General features: G+C 42.5%; 2 protein-coding genes across 6 annotated transcripts; one reads left to right on the top strand and one right to left on the bottom strand.

Moving 5' to 3' along the window:
- Positions 1-670: 670 nt before the first annotated feature.
- On the bottom strand, positions 671-13,102 carry pds5a (PDS5 cohesin associated factor A). Of its 3 annotated transcripts, none has more exons than XM_085911503.1 (33): positions 12,958-13,102; positions 11,924-12,076; positions 9,784-9,987; positions 9,596-9,682; positions 9,423-9,520; positions 8,954-9,080; positions 8,769-8,849; positions 8,532-8,672; positions 8,292-8,407; positions 8,083-8,177; positions 7,835-7,980; positions 7,559-7,710; positions 7,277-7,390; positions 6,996-7,077; positions 6,860-6,908; positions 6,629-6,768; positions 6,184-6,299; positions 5,667-5,772; positions 5,410-5,570; positions 5,206-5,329; positions 4,956-5,114; positions 4,762-4,830; positions 4,518-4,654; positions 4,187-4,310; positions 3,570-3,774; positions 3,379-3,493; positions 3,165-3,297; positions 2,965-3,084; positions 2,709-2,771; positions 2,410-2,555; positions 1,892-1,979; positions 1,551-1,804; positions 671-1,434 (listed from the first exon to the last, which is right to left on the bottom strand). In XM_085911503.1, the coding sequence occupies exons 2-33, from the start codon at positions 12,035-12,037 to the stop codon at positions 1,431-1,433; spliced, it is 3,870 nt and encodes a 1,289-aa protein (XP_085767629.1). In that variant the 5' UTR covers positions 12,038-12,076; positions 12,958-13,102; the 3' UTR covers positions 671-1,430. The 3 variants fall into 3 exon arrangements, with proteins under 3 accessions (XP_085767629.1, XP_085767630.1, XP_085767631.1); XM_085911504.1 differs by lacking the exon at positions 12,958-13,102 and adding an exon at positions 12,748-12,895; XM_085911505.1 differs by lacking the exon at positions 671-1,434 and having other exon boundaries at positions 1,547-1,804.
- Positions 13,103-13,482: 380 nt separating this feature from the next.
- n4bp2 (NEDD4 binding protein 2) lies at positions 13,483-21,434 on the top strand. 3 transcript variants are annotated; one of them, XM_085912380.1, is made up of 16 exons: positions 13,483-13,997; positions 14,239-15,160; positions 15,452-15,576; positions 15,664-15,752; positions 15,866-15,942; positions 16,055-16,195; positions 16,347-18,751; positions 18,843-18,928; positions 19,049-19,094; positions 19,199-19,296; positions 19,370-19,494; positions 19,618-19,744; positions 19,893-20,066; positions 20,269-20,437; positions 20,565-20,688; positions 20,770-21,434. In XM_085912380.1, exons 1-16 carry the CDS (start codon positions 13,763-13,765, stop codon positions 20,813-20,815), a joined length of 4,989 nt encoding a protein of 1,662 aa, XP_085768506.1. In that variant the 5' UTR covers positions 13,483-13,762; the 3' UTR covers positions 20,816-21,434. The 3 variants fall into 3 exon arrangements, with proteins under 3 accessions (XP_085768506.1, XP_085768504.1, XP_085768503.1); XM_085912378.1 differs by having other exon boundaries at positions 19,196-19,296; XM_085912377.1 differs by having other exon boundaries at positions 19,193-19,296.
- The last annotated feature ends 651 nt before the right edge of the window (positions 21,435-22,085 follow it).

Here is a 22,085-nt window from a genome sequence, read left to right as displayed (position 1 = left end):
CGGAACGAAAAGCGAAGATTAAAAACAAAAGCATGTCATTGGTCAACGCCCTTGACAAACAACTTTCGTCCAATCATAGTGTAGCACGAGTGTGCACAATAGTAAACAAATATGTATTAGGCAAACAATACTGTAATCCTATCAGAAGACAATCTTCCATATTCTAATCCGCTGTAATATTTAACATTTTGCACGATCGAATGAAAATCAAATGTGGCTCAGCGATGTTTTTTTTTTTTTTTAGCAAAAGTCATTCAGTTTATTTGACAAATGCAACAATGTGTATAGAATACAAGTGGGGGTCAGGTTGAGGTCAATTACACAATCGCCTGAGAGCTGTTTCGTACTAGATTATTAGCGAGGTGAGAAATAAAGAGCATGACAATTACAAAGGATGAAACCACACCAATGAACATGGGTGGTGAGGCAAACTGTGGCAGGCAGCCTGGCAGGATTTTTTTCCATTTCGGGTGCTAGATTTGCCACTGCTTCTAAATACCTGCAGGATGTCTGTGTAGAAAAGTGTGAGAACATTTCAGGTCTGACTTTTACAGGTGAGAGATTTGCCATCAAATTCTGCGGTGTAATAAGCACCATAAACGTGAGGGTATTCAGGCTGTGGTGAATCTTCCTCAGGAGAAGTGCCTGGACAAATAACTGACAAAAAAGGTACAAACTACATTTAATTGTAAAACAGGAGAAAAACTTAAAAGATGTATGTACCATTTATGCACTCCAGAGCTTGGCGTAGCTGGTCAGACTACATAATTGTCATTGCATTTAGAACATCAGAAACAGATGTCCCTTAGAACAATGGAACATCCAAGCTTATCTGACATTCAAAGGAATGTGGTTATTATTATTGGTTCTTTCATGTTTAGTTTGAGTTAACTTGGTAATAAACAACTTCAATTTTTTTTTTTTATACAATCGGCCACACTGCTCCTCTTACCATTTAGCGTTCAAATCAAATCTTCACCCTCAAGCCACAGCTCGTACCTCAAAAGTCACTCATAAGTTGTGGTACCACTTACATAGAATATTGAGGAAGAGTCACATAAGATGATTTTTTTTTTTACCAGGGAATTTAATAAGCAATACTCATACCAGATTAAAATTTCTGTAAAATGTCAGATTTTTTTTTCTGAAAAATGTGTCCACAAAAGAAGCGCAGCGTGACAAAACAAACAAAAAGGGGGGAAAATATAAGTTTAAGACCTACATACAATGAGCTTCAAATTATAACTACAGAGTGTTCAGAACCTTCTAGGATGTCATGATAGTCCATGTGTAGGTAAAATGTAGATCTGTGAAACAGACTTAAGAAAAGGTCCATAAATGTCCAAGAGGATGTCAGCAAGAGTATGTACGATGGCATGGGAAGCTTTGAAGGAATCGGGCCCTTTTACCACAGTTGTGGCTCCAACTCTTTACCTTGAACAAAACAAGCGTAAGCATATTAAGCAAGCATATTAAACATATTGGAAAAGTCAATTCTGTTGACATTTACACAGAAACACACGTTAGCTCGTCTCTGTCGGACGGGTTACCTTTGCAGGTCCATCTGTCGATTTGTTCCCTCGTCGTTCTGTTGCTTTGACATCTTGATGGACTCTGCTGATGGATTGGAGTTGGGCTCTGCTCCTCTCTTCTTGCCTCTTGCGGCCCCGCCGCCAGGCGATGCCGTCTCTTTGCTTGTCGCCGTCGGAGAAGCGGCCGTGCCGGTTTTGGGTGGCCGGCCACGCCGTTTCGCAGGCAGCGCTTCCGTGTCAGCATCTGCCGTCGTGTTCTTACTCCCCTCGACCTTTGACAGCGGAAGCAAGATGGAGGCTGGATGACTATGCGGTGCAAGTTGTACCTGTTGACAATCAATCCCACTATCGGAGCATACCTTCTTATTGTCTTCCTTCTTGATGATAGGGTTCTCATTATTTTCTTGCGTTTGACTCTCGGGGGATTCTGTGGCTGCGATGCTTTTACTGCAAGTTTAAAACGGGCACGTCATTTTCACTGCTTGTGTGGGTGCAGTCTGGATGAAGTACAGGGTTCATCACGGGGGTACATTCCAGACCAACGATATACGGTAAGTGAAAATCTGCAACAAAGCATTTACTATCCCCCCCCCTGTCGTTTAACCCCTACCACACACTTTAAACACAAATTTAATAAAACTTAAAATTTGAATATCTGTACTGTATTTCAACACACAAATGTATAGGGGGGTATACTGTATTCATTGGAGTGTCGGTCTTAGATACAATGGATAAAAAAAATGGATAAAAAAAAAGTCACACCACTGATCAAAAGCCAGGTTTTTGAGATGAAACAATGTGGGCAAGGTAAATAATTTAACTCTGACGTAGTGGGAACCGCATAATAGCAAGGGAACACCTAGTTTGGAGCGTGTACCTGTTCTTGTTGACAGTGGAGGAGCTTAGTGGCGAGGAGTTGGTGCTGGTATTACTTGTATCCGACACTGGCTGCGCTTTAAAGATTTTCCTGCCCGGTACAGTCAACGTCTTGTTGACAGTCACCAACACTGGCGCTTGTTTAGGCTGCAGAAGAAGGACGACAGACAAAGCCGGGCTATTGTTAACACTGCTACAAAGATTAAACTTGTTAAAACTCATATAAGTGGCAACATTGTAGCAGTGGACATCAATTTTAAACAATCTTACGTAACTGATGCAATGTTTTGCAATAGTTACCTTTCCTGTCAGCAACATTTGTCGCATTTCTGCTGACAAATATTCTTTGTCATTTTTGAAGTCCTGATGAAAACGGAGAGAGGAAAGAAAACAGAATAAAATGACAATCAAGGTTTTATTTTGGAACGGCCTAGAGTCGAGGGTAGATGATGACAATGTATATGGTTGTTGTGAAATCAAACACAATGAAATGTATGTGCAGTGTGTTTTCACAACAAAAAGGTCCAAGGTGAAGAAATGATGTGTGTTTTATTACCTTGTCTAGCGCGAGGAAGAATGTGGGGCATATGTAGGGGTCGTTTGGACAGTCTAGGTGACATGCGGTGCTCTTGTTAGCAATAACAAAGAGAGCGACGTCACACACGATATACAGCTTCTGAAAATGCAACAACACAACATGAGGAAACATCACTATACAACATTATTTGGTTCATTCCCATTTGTTGCTACATGTACCTCATTGGCTTTCATGTCTTCAGGACATTGTGCGTCTTTGGTCCGTTTGATGTTTTCCACCATTTTTCTCAAGAAGGCGTGACTGTTATTCTCATTCTTGGTCATCAGCACCTCTAGCATGAACCACAGACATCTAAGCAAAACAAACGGGAACACGGCTGAGTAGCAATCGCTTGTTAGCAAGTTACACAAACGTAAATCAACCGCCACACACTCTTTAATGTCTTTGAGCTGTTCATATTCCTGCGGTTTCGTGAAGTCCGGATCATGAGCCAGTAGGTGGATCATGAAAGGAACAACATATTCTGGAAGGAAGGAGACCATTTTTTCTGTGAAAAGAAGAAGATACATTTATTGATCACATGGATCTCTCAGACCATGGTATCAACATGTGACCACATTTACCCTGAGTGAGTGAGTTCTGCTTGATGTACTCTCGGCGCACTGAGATGTTCTTGAGTAGGCACTGTCGGGCGTGGGCGCGGCGCTCCTTCACCGGGTCCTTGGCACAGAGGGCGAAGACGGCCAGGTACTCCAGTGGCAGAGAGAGTTTGGCGAGAGCCAAGTGCAACTTCTGAGCAAAGATCTGACGCACCTGGTAGCACTCGTCCTACACGCAAAAGGAAACAGATCAACTCATTCACCTCAAAGAAGTGAGACCTTGTAACCGTGCACTCATTGGCCACTTCAATAGGTACCCTTGCAAAATTCAACGTATGAGAAACAATGTTGCAAATAAGGCTGTGTTTTGATTGACACCGTCAAGAGGTGTTAAACGAACAATGTTTGTTCACTGTTGCTGAAGACTTGTGTTGCCTCACACAAAGCCATTCAAACGGTTTGAGTAACCTTATGTAAGTACACAGGAATCGGAATATTAGAAACTCCTCCAATTGTGATGCAGTTCGATTTTACCTTGCTGGAAAATACCTCCTAAATGGTGTTCCCACCAAGATACGTTTTGACTTGGCAAAGCATCTTACGAATAAGTTCACAAAAAGGCAGTTGAAGGACAGACTGACATTGATGACAAGGCCGCACAACTGGAACTGTTCGGGCGTGATGATTTCATGGTAACAGGGCTCCTGGGCCAGCTTCATAATGGCTCCCCCTGCGGCCAGCCTTAGACGAGACATGTCTGATTTACTGTTGGGAGAAACAAATAGGAAGACAAAACAACCTGTTAAAAGAATCACCCTGAACATACTGCACATTTAAGCAGTGGTCCCCAAACACCAGGCCGCGGGACATTTGGTACCGGGCCAGAAAGAGTGAGAGAATTTGGTTTTAAATATATTCTAAGAGGTGAAAATGCAAGTCAGCACGGCGCCTAGTTCTTTGCTACAAAGTTACCTGATCTTTTTTTGCTCAGTGAGGTCTCCCTCGCTAACCAGCATGGCTGACAGCAAGCGTAACGTGGAGTTTGCTGATTTGGACTGGTTGTTCTTCATTCCAAGCAACCAACGCACCAGCAGCTTGATGGCCTGGACCTGAAGAGCATATGAACACATATAATTAATTAGGTGAGTAGTGCAGTGGCATGCACTGCTTTAATGTGCACGGACAAAATAGTTAACACACGGTTTTGGTTTCCCACCTTAGCCAGCACTTCAGGTGAAACTTCTTCATCAGTGGTCCACAGCTTACCATTCTTGTTTCCCACCGACTAGAGACACAGAAGCACCGATATAAACTCAACGTTTCCCCCACCAAACATAATATTACCTAGCACCTCTTTAAAGTCATTATCTCTAATCAATCCTTATAAAACGAGAGCACATTTGCACACACCCTGTCATTCATGAGCAGGTCTTTGACGATAAAGTTAGCCACTATGGACTTCATAGGTGAGGCAAACTGATCTGGTGCCAACATGGAGATGTGGCCCAGTGACACAAGCGGCGTGATGAGCTGCTCAGGAACGTCTGCGTTTAGACTCCGTGACAGAGGCTGTAGGTACGGAGGACACACGGTACGTCAAGATTTTCTTTTTCCCCAACAATGCATCTCAAACATGGAGGGTTTGTTTTGAGTGCTCTACCTCAAATATTTGAGCCAACTGCACTTCTTTGTTGTTGAAGATGGCGTGTATGCAGTGCACAGCCTGCTTGGCCTGGTGAGGTGTCCCCCTCTTTGCTTTCTGATGTAGAATGGGAATTAGAGTCCTGATGGATGCATAGGATCTTTTATAAGTAAGGACGCAATTCACCATCGCTACGTGTTCGCTGTGTCAAGTAACACGTACGATCTTATCTGTGGTAGTTCCGCTTCAATTTTTTGTCCGGTGTTTCTGAATATCTGGATCGCTGCCTCTGCCACCTTGTCATCCTCCATTTTCAGACACTGGAGAAGAGACTCATAGGTCTCCGATGAGTGGAATGCTGTGGGGTGGGTGAACGACAGAACCTAAAAGGAGTGTACATAAGAATGGTTACGCAAAACTGGGGACAATGCTGTCTTTCAAAGAATTGAAATTGTTTTGGAGATTCTGGTATCATGTACCTTGAGTAGCTCCAAGCCTGAGCGGATGGCTGTATCAGGGGTGACGCCTTCTTCATCGTCATCTGCTGTGCCTTCAATGGACTTGTTGAGCAATTTTACCAAAGCACTAAAATATAAACAGGCTTGGTTATCAAAAAAATCAAAATGAGACCATGTTTCATTCTTCTACCTACAACATAATCATGAGGTGATAAAAAAAAAAGAATAAATTATTAAACCAGTGTCATCTGGCCTATTGGTGTGTCTTTTTTGCAAGGCTGCTTTTAAGGATTAACCTTCAAACATAGCTCATACTGCAGTTACACCTCACAACCACACGGTGTCTCACTGAATGAGAAAAGCCAGTTGATGGTGTTACACAATGATAAACATGAGCAGGAATCTTTTGAACCCAAGTGTCAGAGGTTCAACAAATGTGCTCCTCTTTACAGTGTCCTTCAATTTGTACACCACAGGCATTTTACAAGAGACACCTATTTTTTAAATATGTATGTATATTTTAATAAACTGTTCATACCTGATGGCTTCAGAGTCGATGTGGACTGGGGCGATGCGTTCAAGCAGGAACTTAACCATCTCCAAGAAAGGGTTGGTCGGTTGTTTGGGAAATGTTAACTTTCGCGTGATCTCTCGCTGTAAAAACAACATGGAGTATTGGTATTTTGCTGGTACACATTTACGAAATTGCCAGCTTCTAGATTAAAGCTAAGATATGCATCGATACATCTGTGACAACATTGACTGATTGTATGACAGTTTTGTGTTCATACAAGTGAAATTCAAAAATGTAATGAGAATGGGGAAAATGTAGCTTGTGTGTGGGTTAGATGTTACAATATTTACAAGTTTTTGCAACTGACACTTATTGCACTCATGCTCTGATTAAATCAGCATGCCTTACGAATACTTGCAAAATAGCAAGGAATAATTTGTGCAAGATGCAGCATTTCAAATGCTCTCACCACACAAAGCTCCGCTTGTTTGCAAGAGCATGTCGGACTGATGAGAATCTCCAGTTGGGCTCTGAGCTTTTCATCCTCACCAAGAACCTGGTTGAACTTTTTCATGAAATCTTGAGCTTTCCCTGCATCTGGCAGGTTCTCTGAAAATGCACAAAACAAAAATAGAGTTGATTTCTTGTGCAATCACTGACTATGACAAAAACAACAGTTGAGCAGATGGGCTATACTAACTTGCAATATTCATCAGCTTCCCAAACATGGCAGTGCTATTGGCCTCAGACTGAAGGAGAGAGGAAAATTGGGTTACATGTTAGCCCGCCCTCCATCTGTGTTAAAAGCAAGACAAAGACCCTTTGAGTCAACGCACCACGGGCAGTTTGTGAAGGTCAAGCAGTTCTTTAACCAGGCCTCTCAGCATATTCTGACACTTCCACATCTCATTCAAAGCCCTAGGAGGAGGAATCCACAAAGAACAAGTGAGCCACAACGGTGGAAAACCACAGCCTTTGCTTTGTTAGGTCATTTACATGTCAGGAAGTTATCTTGTACAATATGTATGAACAAAACCAATTGCATTATGGAGTATCTTTACACCTCGAAAATGTATGAGGGTGACAATTTGACTTTTATCGACCAAGAATTACTGACTTGACAGCGTTGGTGTCCAGGCAGGCATACAGGTAATAGAGACACTTCATCTTCTCTTCGGTCTCGAGGCTGTGGGGGACCATGAACTGGGCAAAGATCTTTTCGACTAATAACCTGCAGAAGCGAAATCGGCAGCGGATGAACTGGTGAGACCTTGTTACATTTTGTGATAAAACGTGCATTTAAAAAGAAATCTCATCTTCCTGACTATCAAGTCATCCTACATTACAAGTTCATTAACAATATTTGAATTTCATTTTGATGAAAAATCGATTTTCTTACTTGTCATCAATGCTGTTCTGGTAGTAGATGTGCAGCAGCTTGTCTTTAATCCAGGTGATCATCAGGGCAGACTCCTTGCCCGCCTCGTGGTGCAAACAGTATTTTTTATAAAGCTGAGCCAGGCCCATCATCGCCTCCTTGCGCACTCGCCACTGTCAGGAGCAAAATATTCATGACAAACATACTCGGCGTACTCCATTTCATGTTCATGCACACGCTTGGGAATATTGTGACCTTGCCTTGTGACATTATGGTACACTGCTGCATTTATCTCACCCTCTTGTCCAGCGTCCTTTCTCTTACGAAGCCCAATAATTGGTCATTGACCAAATTCAGATCCTTCTTCCCAGCATTGATGATGGTGACAATGACATCGTGACGAATAGCTTCCTCCGGGTCATGGGAACGCACTTTCAAAAACTCTTTAAGTGGGGAGTTAGTGGGTAGAAGTAGATTGAATTAGGGGGAGAAAACCAAAGTTATCCACTGTGGGATGTAAAGACGCCGTGAAAGCACGTGCACACCTGTAAGGTCTCTAGCCAGGTCGGGGTGGTTCATGAGACAGTGGCTGGCAAACTTGACACACTCTAACCTCACCGGAACATGGATGTCATTGAACCTGAAGCGACACCACAAGAATGACGCTTAGAACGCTTCAAATTCATTAAGTCGCGTCTAATGTTCATTTTCTACTCGAAGCAGTTGAGTGGTATGACCCGTGCCTGCAACTCACCGTCCTAAGAAGCACTGCCACAGAGGTCGGTTATGCGAGGCCAGCTCAGAGTCTTTGGCCCCAAACAATTTAGCTAGCAAGCGTACAACAGCCAAACGCTCTTCTCCGTCATTGCTCTGCAAATAACAAAAACACAATTATGTTGGGTTACATTGCCTCATACTTTATCTGTACTGTCCGCGTACAAAGTAGCACATTACAAGACAAAAAGGTCAAATATCGTGTGTATGCCTCATTAACCTTGAGTTTGAATTCCAGCTGTGGCATAACAGAAGTAAGCAGCAAAGGATCGATGGCAAAGAGCTCTTGGATGAGGTCAAAGACGTGCTCTGACAGGTCACTGACAGACGACTTTCCCATCACTAAAACCTGATTAAAGAACTTTAAACAAATACAAGAGAAGACATTTAATTCAACATATTCAAAAATATTGTCAAAATAGCAGACATTAAGTCGAGGGTACATGCTGCCACATACATTTGCAATGCACGTTTCGATGGTCTGGACGGTTCTCTTCAGGATAGTCTTTGCAAGATCGTATGCTTGTTTGTTGAGATTCTGCTCAAAAGAAAAGTTACACATTGATAAAAATTACACAACATTGCCTTTTATAAATGGATCCATTTCAAAATTACTTGAATGTGATTGAAATAGAATTTTACCTTGTGTGCAGGGATGAGGTTAATGAGGATGCTATCCAAAAGCTCCTGTGTGACTCCATCTCCCTCCATGATGATGGAACACATCAAGTCCATCATGTGCAACTGAACTTTCTGATTGTGGCTGTTACTGCGGGAGAACGAGAAGGGAGTGGGCATGGTTATGTGGAGCACAAATCAATGGTCAATAATAAATAATGTCTCTGAATAATATTGGCAAATTTGTGAATGCCCTACCATGATTGACCACCACTTAAATACTACACACAAAATTTTCGAATTATTGTAAGCAACTAATGTTTTTCCTTTGCTCTTTTAAAATGACATTAAATGGGTTAAATGACATTTAAGTCATTGAATCCCAGAATTAAGAAGGTATTTCTTGCAATCAATCCATCAGTCTATCCATCTGTACCCCGGTTCACTTTGTATGGACCGCAACATAATATTCTGAAAAAAACAGAGGTCTTACTTGATCACAGAGAAGAGTGTTTTGAAAAGTTGGGTGAAGATCTCATTACAGTCCTCAAGTTCAAAGCAAATGTTGTATGATTTAACCCAGGCCAAATTCTGCATGAAAAGAGAAGAAATCAATAAACACCCTAATGACACATTAATCTGGGCCTATTTTCAATAAGTGATCACCTCCAGAAGATAAAAGTATCTGTTAAACTGAGGGCTCTTGGTGTCTTCCAGTCCCTTCAGCTGTCTTGTGATGAAGAGGAAGATGTCCTGCAGAGAGAAGCGCAAACCGCTTGGTAAGCTAAAATTTTCCCAAAGAGTATTGTTGTCTTGTGCAATGTTAGAACCGCTGTCAAACGGAGGTTCCTTGCCTTGAGTTTGTCATGTGAGGTGTAGGGTGCCTCGGGGGCATAGATCCGAAAGATGTCAGCCAGACAGCAGGCAACGAGCAGCCGCACATCTTTATTGGGGTTCCTGAGGAAGAACTCTGAGGCAAGGTGCAGCGCAAGGCCAAGATACTGCTGCTTCTCCTCTTCAGAATCTTGATCCATGTCCATGTAGGTCTTCACCACCATCTGTGAAGCATCACAATAGTAACAAAATGTGAGACGAAATGTTTGAGTGTTTAAACTGAATGGATGGAGAAAAAAATGGGTTTTTTTCCTCAAACGAATCATCGCAATTATCATCAAAGCGTGTAGGTGGTGTGGGGCCTCTCTGTCATATAAAGCCATCCTTTCTACTAGTTCAAAGTATGTGCAGCATAACATCTAAATGCTGCTTCATCATGTTTGCTTTGAACTCTGGGCTCCTCTGATTGACCCGAGTCTGCAGACCTCAGTGTGTGTGCAACATGTGCAAAAGGATGAGATTACAAAACACAAAACAAAAACAACAGGCTGACTACGGGATCACAAGGACCGAATTTAGAGACCCCTGAGTGTTTCTTTCCTCCATATGTGCAAAAACTACAGTTAACTCAGAGTTAAAAATGAATGAATCCTCAGGTTCTCAGCAATTTATTGGTATCGGTTCGACCAAATCCCAACAAAACAATGTGAAAGAAATATTAAGGATGAACATAAAATGAAATGACTTGACATGTAGACAATAGACAATGTACTACAGCTATCGATACAATATAATGACATAGTGCTGAAATGTGAGAGTGTGAACGAGGCAGAGACTCAAAGGATTTGAAGGAGTGTGGGGGGGATGGGCAAGCAGAGTGCACAGCACCACTTGTGCACCTTTTAGCAGAAGCAGACACAAGCTGCTTGGTGCCAACACGGAGGAATTATGCAGGCTGTGGATGACTGTATTATACAAATTGTACAGCTCTCACTCATATATAGAGTATATGTATAGCACATTTTTACATGGCTGCACAAAAGAAAAAAGATTCCATTTGTAACCTGGTTTATCACTTAATCAAAACAAATAAATGACCAATTAATCAATTGTTAAAATAATCTTTAGTGGGCAGCTCTAAAACTGAAAAATGTGCAGGTAATCCCCGTGATCAGTATTGAAATCATACAATGTCTTTATCGGTGTCTAAATTGACATCCTAAATCTCTGATCAAAACTCTCATTATATAACAGACGTGTGGGATACCCGATACACTAGACACATATTCCTCTTAAATATTGTGCATCGTAATCTGTGTTGGTGAACATGTCTCCTTTACTGAAATAATCCATCTATCTAAGAGGTAGAACTCTTGGGTGGAGGGGTATTAAGAGCCTGAGTGAACAGCATGACAAAAAGGCCACTCTGAATTGTGCAGTTTTACTGAAATGGAGATTTGGGGGGAAGACCATTATTTTCCTCACGCAATGCAGCACATCTCCTTCATGTAGGCTTGATCTGCTGCGGCATTCACCCACAACCATCATCTCAAATTGCAGCATGATAATGCTTCAACACCATTACTTGAGGCTGAAAACAGACCGGTTCTTACATTGCCAGCAGTGATCATGTCACCCATTGAGCATGTTAAGGATGTTCTGGATTGACATACAAGACACAGCAGCTTTCGGGCCGGCAAATTTGGAATGCCACTGAAGTAGAGTGGACCAGCATTTGACAGGATGGAATGAGCAATTTGATCAACTTTATGCACAGGGCAAACAGTGGTAACAGACCTCCTATTACTCAAGATCTAGATATGGCACATGTGAGCGGTAACAGTGTGGGACAACAAATCTTGAAAACTACCTGCGGCAAATGCTACTAATAAGCTTTTATTGTCATAATTGTGAAATGTGTGTTTTTTTTAAAAGTGCTGCACAGTTTAGTCAGTCCACCCATCATTCTCATTGGGGTAGTGGGTGAGGTGGATCTTATTTTAGCTGATCATTTAATGACTTATAACAACACGACTGCAGAAGTTTTGGGTCAGCGAAAAACAGGTTTCCCACACGTCTATCAGTTTGTAAAATTAGAAGTGAATATTGACAGGGTGAAAGAGGCCAGGTAAGTCAAAGTAAGAAAATCACTGTGCGTACCTTTAATCGTTTGACCACCTCATCGTTGCTGATTTTGTCCGTAATCTCTTTGACTCCGGGAGGATAGCAGATCTTGCCGTCGCCCGCAGTTTTCTGCTGTTGCGGGAACTCCATGCTGGTAGACGTCGGAACTAAGCGGTCTTCTACTGGCCTCTATGGGTCGGAAAACAAAAGTTCAACAGCGCCATGCTACAACACCAACAAAATACTCGTTCTGAGCACTACTTCACTCCCCAATCGTTCAATTCCCAACACACACTGCTAGTATGATGTAGTACTATTTACTGCTGGAGGATGACGAATAGTTTGAATAGACCAAGACAACATTCAAGCAGTCATTTGCATATTATTAGCTTACAAGCTAACGCCAGCTGTAGCTTAGTCCCAGGTTTCCGTAAATACAACTAAAAGCAACGTCTAGCTCATAGGAGCAGCGCATTTAAATTACGAATCCCATCCCGACAGAAAGCGTCTTCGGAAGAAATACATTAAATTGCCTGTCTCTCACAACTGTCACACGGGGTTTCAAATTAGCTAGCAAGAGAGTTATGAAGCAAAACAGCATTGGCATTTAGCGGGAAGCACGGTTAGCAGCTAGCAGCTAGTAGCTGCTACATACCGTGCGTTTTAGCCCATTAGCTAGCTAGTTGCTAGTGTTAGGCCGCAAACTATTTCAGGTACCCATCACATCTCCCTCCTCAGACAACCACAGAGGAAGTCAATTATGCTTTAACCTAAGCATAAAACACCCACACCTGCAGGTAGATCCCAAGGTTTCCAACAAATACAAGAACTTTAATAAGTTTAAAATAGAGCAGATTTACTTGGGGCTGTCTTTTTGTACTTCAACGCATCTGTCTCTAGTTAACATGCGAAGGGCTGCTACCGTTGCCCTGAGCTCTCCTCTCAACACCAGCAACTTGCGTCCACGGACGATTCTAAGCATCTGAAAAAAAATGCTACATGCGGATGTTCCTAAACAGCGCGAGTATAAACATAGCTGAATTGCACAACAACCATTTGTTTGTATTTACCTCTCGAGCGGGCCGATTTAATTCATTAGTCTGACACAGGTTGGGTCTAGTTTTCCGCACAAAGCTCGTCCGTTCAGTCTGGGCTATCTGTGGGACGGCTGAGCGAAGAGCGCCCCCCTTTGTCTTGAGTGAATACTACAATTTTAAATACCTGGTGGAACAGAAGATAGGGACGCATGTACAGGATTCAATATACGTACAGTGCAAATTATAATTATTGGAGACGTTATAACCCTGGATTGGTCGTTTGCAGGGCATACGGACAAACAAGTTTCAAACTCAAGGTTTTATCTATCTCATTTCATACAAAATTCTGAAATTTGGGATTATTATATTATAGGGCATCGCCGTCACAGCTTTCAAGTACAATAATTGTTTAAATGTCTGTCTTTCAAGCCACATGGTGTATTCTATCTTGCTGGGTAAAAAATATTACAGTACGTACAGGTTTTTGCACGCCGGGTAAATCTTTTATTTTGAAATTAGCGTCATTATGTTAGCTTTTATTTTGTCACCAGTGTTATGATTTCCGAGGTCGGCCATTATTGACGGTAGCGCACAGTACAGTGTTGTTAATCGTCACCTTTTGTAGTTCTCGCTCCTTGATCTGATGGTTACAATCTCGAAGAGTTAAACTTCACGCTTTATTATCCGGAAGAATAATGGTGTTCGTTCCGGAGGTACTTTTTTTTTGTCTGCTGCCACGAATGTTTGCTCAAATCCAATGTTTGTTGCCACCCTGTTAGCTCCGAGTAGCTCTGCTAACTGAACTAGTGAAGGATTTACCCCAAACATACCATCCATCATGCCTCGAAGAAAGAAAAACGAACAGAGCCCGACCAGAGTCCGCGACGGTCCTCCTTCCCGGGAAGACTTCGGCCTTGTACCACCTCAGGGATACGATCTCACATTGACGTCCAACTTTTCTCAAGGCAAAGAAGGCTCCGACAGGCAGAAAATCATCCAGAAGATGCAAGAGATATTCTCCCACTTGGACCCTGAAGTTATACACATCGTGCTGTCTGAGGCTGATTTTAAAGGTACAATTCATAATTGCTGTTAGTTCATTAAAAGTTTAAGAAACTAACTATAAAGCAGTCACAAAACTGTAATGAAAACAACCCGACCAAGTGTCTGTTTGTGCTTCTCCAATTGCAATAGATGAGCAATCATTTTCACGCAGTCCAGATCCATCTTTCTCTTTTTAAAGTCATTCTCACTGTCAAACTATTATTATAATTGAAATAATCACAATTAACAAACTTTATTTCTGTGTTGCAGTTGAAAATGCCATGGATTCCCTATTGGAACTGTCAATTGCTGCTGAACTCGCCGGCGCCGTTGACTCTCCAATGAGTGGCTTTGAGAGCACTGCCGCAGCCTTGCTTAGTCCTCGTCATGTTTCTCAACCTCCAGGCTCTTCGGCAGCGTCAGAGCAACTCACCTCACCATCTCCGACTACCAGTCTTCTGACAGAAGAGTTGGACCTTCAAGTTGATCAAGAGCTTCAAAACCTGGCGGCGCAACAGGAAGATCGTATAAATAACCAGTGTTTGTCTGCTGACATGACACTTTCAGAGCAGGTCTTCCCTGAGCATCAGTTCAACCAGGAGCCTCAGAGTGGGCGGGGCCCTGATGGGCATCTTGAAGGTGGCTTAGTGCATTCCGGAGCTCCATCTCCATTTGATGGACTCAACACTCGTGAACGTGGCAGCGGCGACGGTCAGAAGTCAGTTGTGGATTTTAAACACCCAGTGGCTGAAGAATCTTCAGACAGGCCAAAATCTCAGTTGGATCTTGTAGCGTCAGGGCGTCCCTCTGCTTTTCAGTTGTACAAAAAGAACGAGTCATCCCAAATGGTTTTCCAACCCTCCGAAAATGCAGATGCAGGAGCTACCACAGCATCGTGGAACATTAATGCTCCTACTTTCTCTCCCCGTTTTCATGGAAATCAAGTACCATATTTTATCACCCCTATTGCACCTTCACACCATCCAATTGGACGCCCTTCTCCCTGGGGAGGCCAGGCAAGTCAAGCACCTCTTAGACCCTCTGCTACGATTCCCAAATCCTGGGCTATGGCAGCAGCTGCACATAATCCATCCGGAATTGTACCTTCTCCATCAAGCAGGCTTCATTTGGAAGGGAAGGTGCTCGTGTTGCTACGTGGCGCATCAGGATCTGGAAAATCCACTTTGGCCCGGTATGAAAAAAAGGCTTTGAACTGTTTAATACCACTCAAAGCTGAAAAAAAAAAGCTGAGAACAAAGAGAATTACATATTGTGTATACAAATCAACAACATAGATTTGCTTTTTAGATGAGTCTGTTTAGCTTAATGATACTAAACTAAACTAAATTGCCATAGATGGGCTGAGTCGCTTAGGTCAAAGAGACCGCAGTAAAGCATTTGATGGTGGTTGGCCGATAAATTAGATCACAGATCATGGAAAAAAAAGCTGTTGTCTATACATTGTCTATATTCATCTCTGCAGAGCTCTTGTCGAAAATAATCCAGGTGGAGTTGCACTAAGCACTGATGACTACTTTACTTTTCAAGGACGCTATCACTTTGAGCCTGCTTCTCTGGGGGAAGCTCATGAGTGGAACCACAAGCGAGGTAAATAAACATACATGTACAGTTGGTAGTTTTAATGAAATGACACACAACTATTTTATCTGTTATTTCACCTTCTTCACCCAACAGCCAAAGAAGCTTTTGAGAGAGGTGCTAGCCCCATCATAATTGACAATACTAACATGCAGGGCTGGGAGATGAAACCCTACGTGGCCCAGGTCAGCCATGTGCATTCAATGCCTTTGTGTAAATGACCTCTCCCCGTTCTTGATTTCAGCAATATTAGCAAAAACATAAAGCCTCTGAAAAATGCTGTGGTTTTCCTTGTTAGGCTTTGAAACATCATTACAAAGTGCTGTTTCGTGAGACAGACACTTGGTGGAGGAACAAGCCCAGGGAGCTAGAGAGGTGAGCAAGATCTGGCAATTTCATAACCATGTCCTTTCAATCTTGCTCAAATCGTCACCCATCAAGACAGAAATGCAATCTTGTTTGTTTTTTTATCTTTGACCCTGTGCAGACGCAGCACACACGGTGTGTCTGCTGAACAAATTCGCCGCATGCTAAATGACTACGAGCGCTTTGTAACAGTCAAGTCCATCATGGGTGCATCGATGCCTGAGTGTAAAATGCGTCTTCACCATGAGAACAGAAATGTACAGTAAGTGGCAATCACAAATGACAGGATTGGTCTTTTGCATAGTTTGGGGCAGATTCTCATCAAATAGATTGGCTTTTAACTTATTGTTTTAGTTTCTTATGGCATTGGCTGTTTGTTACTGCATATATCATACTTTTCTTCCGTCCCTCAGGTGTGTAACTCCTGAAGCAAAATGCCCCGACCTTGTCAGTGAACCAGGACTGATGGACCGACGTAAGAATTCCCAGCCTCATCTCTTTTCCTCCCTTCCTGACGTGTCATCTATTGATCACCCCAGTGAGTTCCACAAGTTGGAAGGCGACAACCACCAGTCAACAAATTCACTTGATTTCCAGCCAGTTGGAAGTGCCTTGGAAAGTTCACACAAAGATGTTGACTTGGACTTGGGGGTTCTGGATTTTGAGCTGGATTCCCTAAATCAGCCTGGTGCAGAACAGAGGATACCCGATTGTATTGTGGAATCAGTGATGAACGAAGACCACCGCAATAACGAACCCCCGGTGGCCTTCTCTCAGTCTATTAAACAAAGGCTGCCAAGAAAAAGAACAACTAGGAAGTTTGAATCTGCAGATCTGGTGAAAGAAACTGACCACCCAGATGGCTTGGCAATGGGAGAAGAACAGAAGAATAAAGAAGTGGCAGGTGGGGAAGAGAAAGAGATGTCCAAGATGTTGCATTTTGTAGGCGACTGGCCTTCTGAAGGGCCACTTGATCAACGACAAGCAAGGAGAAACAAAAGCCACAAAGACTGCGCTCCAAGTGAAGACAAAGTGGTGTCTAAAGAAGTCAGCAATGACACAGGCGAAGGGCAGTTTCCAAATCCTGAACTGCAGAAAATGTTTGATATCCTTCAAAATTTAGGAGGTTTTTGCGAGTCTGTTTCTTCATCGTCGTCTCCCGTTTCTCCTTGCCTTGAGCAGAATTTGGAGACGGATGACAAAATTGAAGAATCCCTTAGGGATAGGTCTGAGGGTGAGGAAAAAGAACAAAATATGAATCCAGATAAGATTGGCAGAGTTGATTTACCAGATTGCGTCTTAGATTGGAAAACTGCAGAATCTTACAAGGACAACGGTGAGATTCTAAAGAGCGAAAATGAAACGAGTAGAACCACAGTCTCAGACATCGGTTGCGAAACAGAATCAAATACCCGGTCGGGCGTATCTGAACCTACTGAGCCGAAAGAGAGCTGTGGCACGGTGCACGAGTATGGCGGAGCGTTGGCGTCTGCCATCAGTACCGAGATGGAAACAAACCAACGCAAGGAGCACACGGACAGTGAGGTGACAGTTCAGCCACAAAGCGAACATTCTAGTGATGGCAATGCCTCTTTGGAACCGCAAAGATGTGGAAAGCAGCGTCAGGGTCGCAGATCAGTGAAGCAGTGCAAACTAGCCCTCACTTTCACTCAAAACTGTCCAGCTCATCCTTTCAAAACACTCGAAGATCCTGAAACCACGTCACAAATGGTTGATGTCGATATCACCGCACATCCCGACTTTGAGACCAGCCTCAGTCCTAAACTAGACTCGTGCAAAGAAGAAGAGCGCCTTTCGCGATCTGACTCGCCTCTCTCTTTGGAAAGAGGTTGTCCCACCCAGACTGAACCTCAGGACTTTGCCCGTCTTTGGCGTTTAAATCATCAAGACGGCCGAGCAGATGTCGCCGCTGCCTTCAGTGACATCACAGTTTTATGTGGAGTCTCCTCACGATTCGTGCCAGAGATTTCATCGGCAGTTTCTGCTGCTGTTGCAGTTCACCCGTCCACCCAAAACACAGTACCATATCGCATGGTGCACGAGAAAGGCACACAGGTGGAGGAGAAAGAATTTGTGGCAACTCAAAGCCGTCTCGAGAGCCTGACCATCCTCAGTCGTCATTTTAAACTCGTTAGTTTGGATACATTGGAGGACTTGTATGACAAATGCCACCAAGACTTGGAATGGACGACCAACCTGTTACTGGATTCTGGAGAAAGGCTCTTCAAAGATGAGGATGTTCTAGAGGAGGTGCACAAGGAGGAAGCTGGTAAAGTTGAACAGAGCATCCCGTTAATAGTTACAGCGTTGGAAACCAAGTTGGGAGATGAACTTACTTATGCAGGGTCAACCGCTGTGGCCAATGTGCTTCAACAATCTGCATATGAGGAAGTTCCTGAAATTGGTGGGACCTCCGATATAGACTTCTCAGGATTTGCTGGCACAGCTTCTCCAGTCAAAAAAAAGACTCAACTGATGGAGACACATCTGCACACAGTAACAACTAGTCCTAGCCTGCTTACTATGGAAAAGCACGGTGAAATCCAACACCATGCAATAATCGAGCAGTCGAGTTTTGCAACTCCAGATGACATTGCCAGCCTGGAAGAGATCCACCGGCTTCTCCAGGCTGAGCTGGAAGAGTTGGAGAGAGAAGAAAGACAGAAGAAGGACGATGAGAGGACGGTTGGAAATAGAGCCTGCCCAGTCCTGAACATCAACAGTGTGGAGCTGAAACTCCCTACTGAGCTGGCACTGCAACTAACTGAACTCTTTGGACCTGTTGGAATTGAACCAGGTAACAATACAAGTTATACGCATTTCATGCTAATCCATCAAACTTCACAGTCTTTTCCAATTTATGATAAGCATGTGCTTACAATATTTAGGTACATGCTCTTCTGAAGACTACGCAGTGCAGATGGATATGAACCTGGCTAAACTGCTCCACCAGAAGTGGAAAGATTCGATCCAGGTGAAGGAAAAAAAAAAAAAAAATCCTTGACACTAACCATTTGGAAGCGGTAGCTGTCCAACCTTATTTGTATGTCTTGATCTGAGTGGATCCGTTCAAGTTAATCCTGTTGTTTCATAGGAACGGAAGAGACAAGCAACTCTTTCCAATCAATTGCTTCTGGACCGTAAGTTAAAACACATCGTGAGGGGGGGGGGAACAAAAAGAAATTCGATGGTACCCATTTGTCTGACCTCATTCTGCAAAATATGTGTCCTGGGAAAGAAGCAGGGATGCCAGTGATGGACCACTGGAATGTCTCCCAGCCATGTGTTTCTCTGCGGGACATAATAAAAGAGGAGCTGGCTATGCAGGAGAACATGAAGATGGTAATGCACTGTGTCATTTTAAACTTCTTAATAATCTCTCTTTGTAATGAACCTCTCGTCCCGTTTGCTTCAGTCAAGACAAAATCGAGCAGAACTCAACAAGCGTGATGGGGCCTCCATGCTAAAAGAAGATCAGCTCTACGCTCGCTTCCCCTCCATTGACCGACATTTTCTCCAGGATATTTTCAGGGATCACAAGTAAGATTCAAATCTTGCTTTGAGTTATACATTTTCTCTGTCACTCCCATTTCTTGGAATCATTTGTTGACCACCTATGATATTTTCCAACACGACTGATTAATTTCCATGTTAAATCCGCAGCTACTGCCTCAGCCAGACGGAGCTCTTTCTGAACTCTTTATTAGACCAAGGGCCTGTCAAGACCGTCGTCGCTCCAGAATTACCTCGTTCCGGACACCAAAGAGCTCCCAGCAAAGAGAGGGAAAAGGTAGACCTGTTGTTTACAAAACGCAAACAAAGAGATTCTCCATATGAACAAAATATTGGGGCCATTGTTATGTTGGAACATAACAGAAAAAGAAAAACTTTTTGAAAATTTCATCTGACTCTATTAATGTTCCTTTATTTTGCAACAGAAACTTCCAGACGCTGTCGTAGCTCAGAAGTATCAAAACATTGACGATCCTGAGTACACGGATTTCAGGGCTGAAGCCAGTCTACAAAGAAGTCGCCAGCTGGAAAGTTTTTCCAAAGCTGCGGCAGCTTACAAGCAAGGACACAGAGAAGTGGCTTCCTTTTATGCACAGCAGGTAAAAAAAAAAAAAAAAAAATGTCTGATCTTCCGTCCTTCTACATCTTTACTGGCGTAATGAAGAGACGGAGCAATCAATAACAAATACGGTGTCCCACTCTCCTGTCCTCTGATATTTGCAAAAGAAGGAAATGTCCACTACTTTAGATGGATATGTGCTGCTCTGAGAAAAAGTCACATGTGGCACTTTTGTCCAATAGGGGCACTTACACGGTCAGCGGATGCGTGAGGCCAATCACCGTGCAGCCGTTCAGATCTTTGAGAGGGTCAACTCCTCGCTTCTTCCTAAGAACATCCTGGACCTCCATGGGCTGCACGTGGACGAGGCCCTGGAGCATCTGCGCCGAATCCTCCATGATAAAACAGCAGGTACATGGAATGGAGTCAGAACATGCAGTAGAGTTGAAAGAAAGGATGAGGTTGAATTATTACATGATCTGTCTAGTTGCGATGGCTTTCTTTTTAAATGTATTCTTTGAACTGCTTTTTTGTGCAGACTGCGAACAAGGTCTGTGTCGACCGCAGCTCTCTGTCATCACAGGAAGAGGTAACCACAGCCAGGGGGGCGTGGCCCGCATTCGCCCAGCCGTTATCAACTACCTCACCAACACACACTACAGGTAAACGTGCACACACACACACAAACACACATTTGTCTCGTAGTCTCACTGGTTTCCTCATATTCACCTATTATCTTGCAGGTTTACAGAACCAAAGCCCGGTCTCGTAGTGGTCTTTTTGAAGTAGAAAGGAAGCTGGAGAGAGCATTGGTGTGAAAGTCGCGACGAGAAGCAACGCTTAATTTACATTTGACATATATCACAGATTAGTATGGTACCTCTTTCTTGTGTCTTATGTCCTTCTGTCTTTAAAGCGGCCTAAAAAATAATTATTCATCAGACCGATGTTTCTGTCGATCGGACTGAGAGCAGTTTGCCGTGTCATTATTTTTTACGATAAGAAACCAAGGATAGATGCATTTTTTAAAAATATTTTAATTCTTTTTTTATTGTGTGCCACTGTGCTGGCTTTACAGTTTGTCTTTTAAGATATTGAAAATCAAAAGTCAAAGCAAATTATAAAAGAATGCAAACTGAAACATTTAGCTCCGGGGTTGTTGATATATATTTTTTTATCTTATTTTTGGATTATATGAACACTTTGCATTATACGTTATGTAAATTGCATGTGTTTTACTGATGCTTTGTAATTAAGGTGAAAAAAGGCCAAATACTTGAGAAACAATAGTTATTTTACAATATATTGTAAACGTTGTAAAGAAAAGGTTGTATTTTTTTGTATACAATTTATATCATGTTGAAACCAAATGGTTGTGTCAAGAAATAAAATGTTTTTGAATGTTTAATTTTACTGCTTCAGTTCATGTCTTGTTCACTGACAGCCTGCTGGACAGATACAGTACTGCAACATTAGGTATAAATGGGATACAAAGTAAATAACGGGTGGGCCATTACTTATACTTTTGAATAATTAATGGATTGCTAAATCTAAATGAATTTTCATGACCTTTAAGTTCATGTGCATTTTTATAAACAAAACCTGAAAAGGAATTGTCAAAATTAACTTGGAAAATAGAAAATATTGCATTATTATATCATGTTTTTTTCCCACTTGTTGTCACATAAATATACCCAAAACGCCTCTTCCTCTCTGCCATCCAGCAAGTAACTCTTTCAACACTACCTGTATGTGGGTCACTTACATGTGGGCCAAATAAAAAGGATTTTGAAAAATGGGGCTTAGATCTGAGTTTGATTTTAAAACTAATTATTTATGTATCATTAGCAAGTATTTGGCAATGACCAAAGTTAAACACTACCATCAGTCTGGCTTACTTTAATCAAAAAAGCTATTATCCATATACATATTCAAGGGCAATAGTGTAGTGCAATAGAAGTGTGGCTGCGATCAGATTCATACTTAACATCTGACGCCAAAGATACTTTTGTCATTCAGAACCTGTTTGGGAACATTTCTACTTTATTTGCATCATACA

Source organism: Syngnathus leptorhynchus, chromosome 5 (genome assembly GCF_054491065.1).
Source record: "Syngnathus leptorhynchus isolate UIUO chromosome 5, UIUO_Slep, whole genome shotgun sequence".
Classification (NCBI taxonomy): Eukaryota; Metazoa; Chordata; class Actinopteri; order Syngnathiformes; family Syngnathidae; genus Syngnathus; species Syngnathus leptorhynchus.
Note: the sequence above shows the minus strand (reverse complement) of the source record. Positions and strands in the feature narration are given on the sequence as shown.

What these genes read in the sequence shown, in the direction of transcription:
- pds5a (XM_085911503.1), bottom strand. Translation starts at nt 12,037, where the DNA reads ATGGAGTTCCCGCAACAGCAGAAAACTGCGGGCGACGGCAAGATCTGC. An exon ending in AGCTGGAATTCAAACTCAAG is followed by an intron (nt 8,408 to 8,531) that starts GTTAATGAGGCA and finishes TGTTATTTGCAG; the next exon opens with AGCAATGACGGAGAAGAGCG. An exon ending in CTGGACACCAACGCTGTCAA is followed by an intron (nt 7,078 to 7,276) that starts GTCAGTAATTCT and finishes TCCTCCTCCTAG; the next exon opens with GGCTTTGAATGAGATGTGGA.
- n4bp2 (XM_085912377.1), top strand. Translation starts at nt 13,763, where the DNA reads ATGCCTCGAAGAAAGAAAAACGAACAGAGCCCGACCAGAGTCCGCGAC. An exon ending in CATGAGAACAGAAATGTACA is followed by an intron (nt 16,196 to 16,346) that starts GTAAGTGGCAAT and finishes TCCGTCCCTCAG; the next exon opens with GTGTGTAACTCCTGAAGCAA. An exon ending in AGTGGAAAGATTCGATCCAG is followed by an intron (nt 18,929 to 19,048) that starts GTGAAGGAAAAA and finishes GTTGTTTCATAG; the next exon opens with GAACGGAAGAGACAAGCAAC.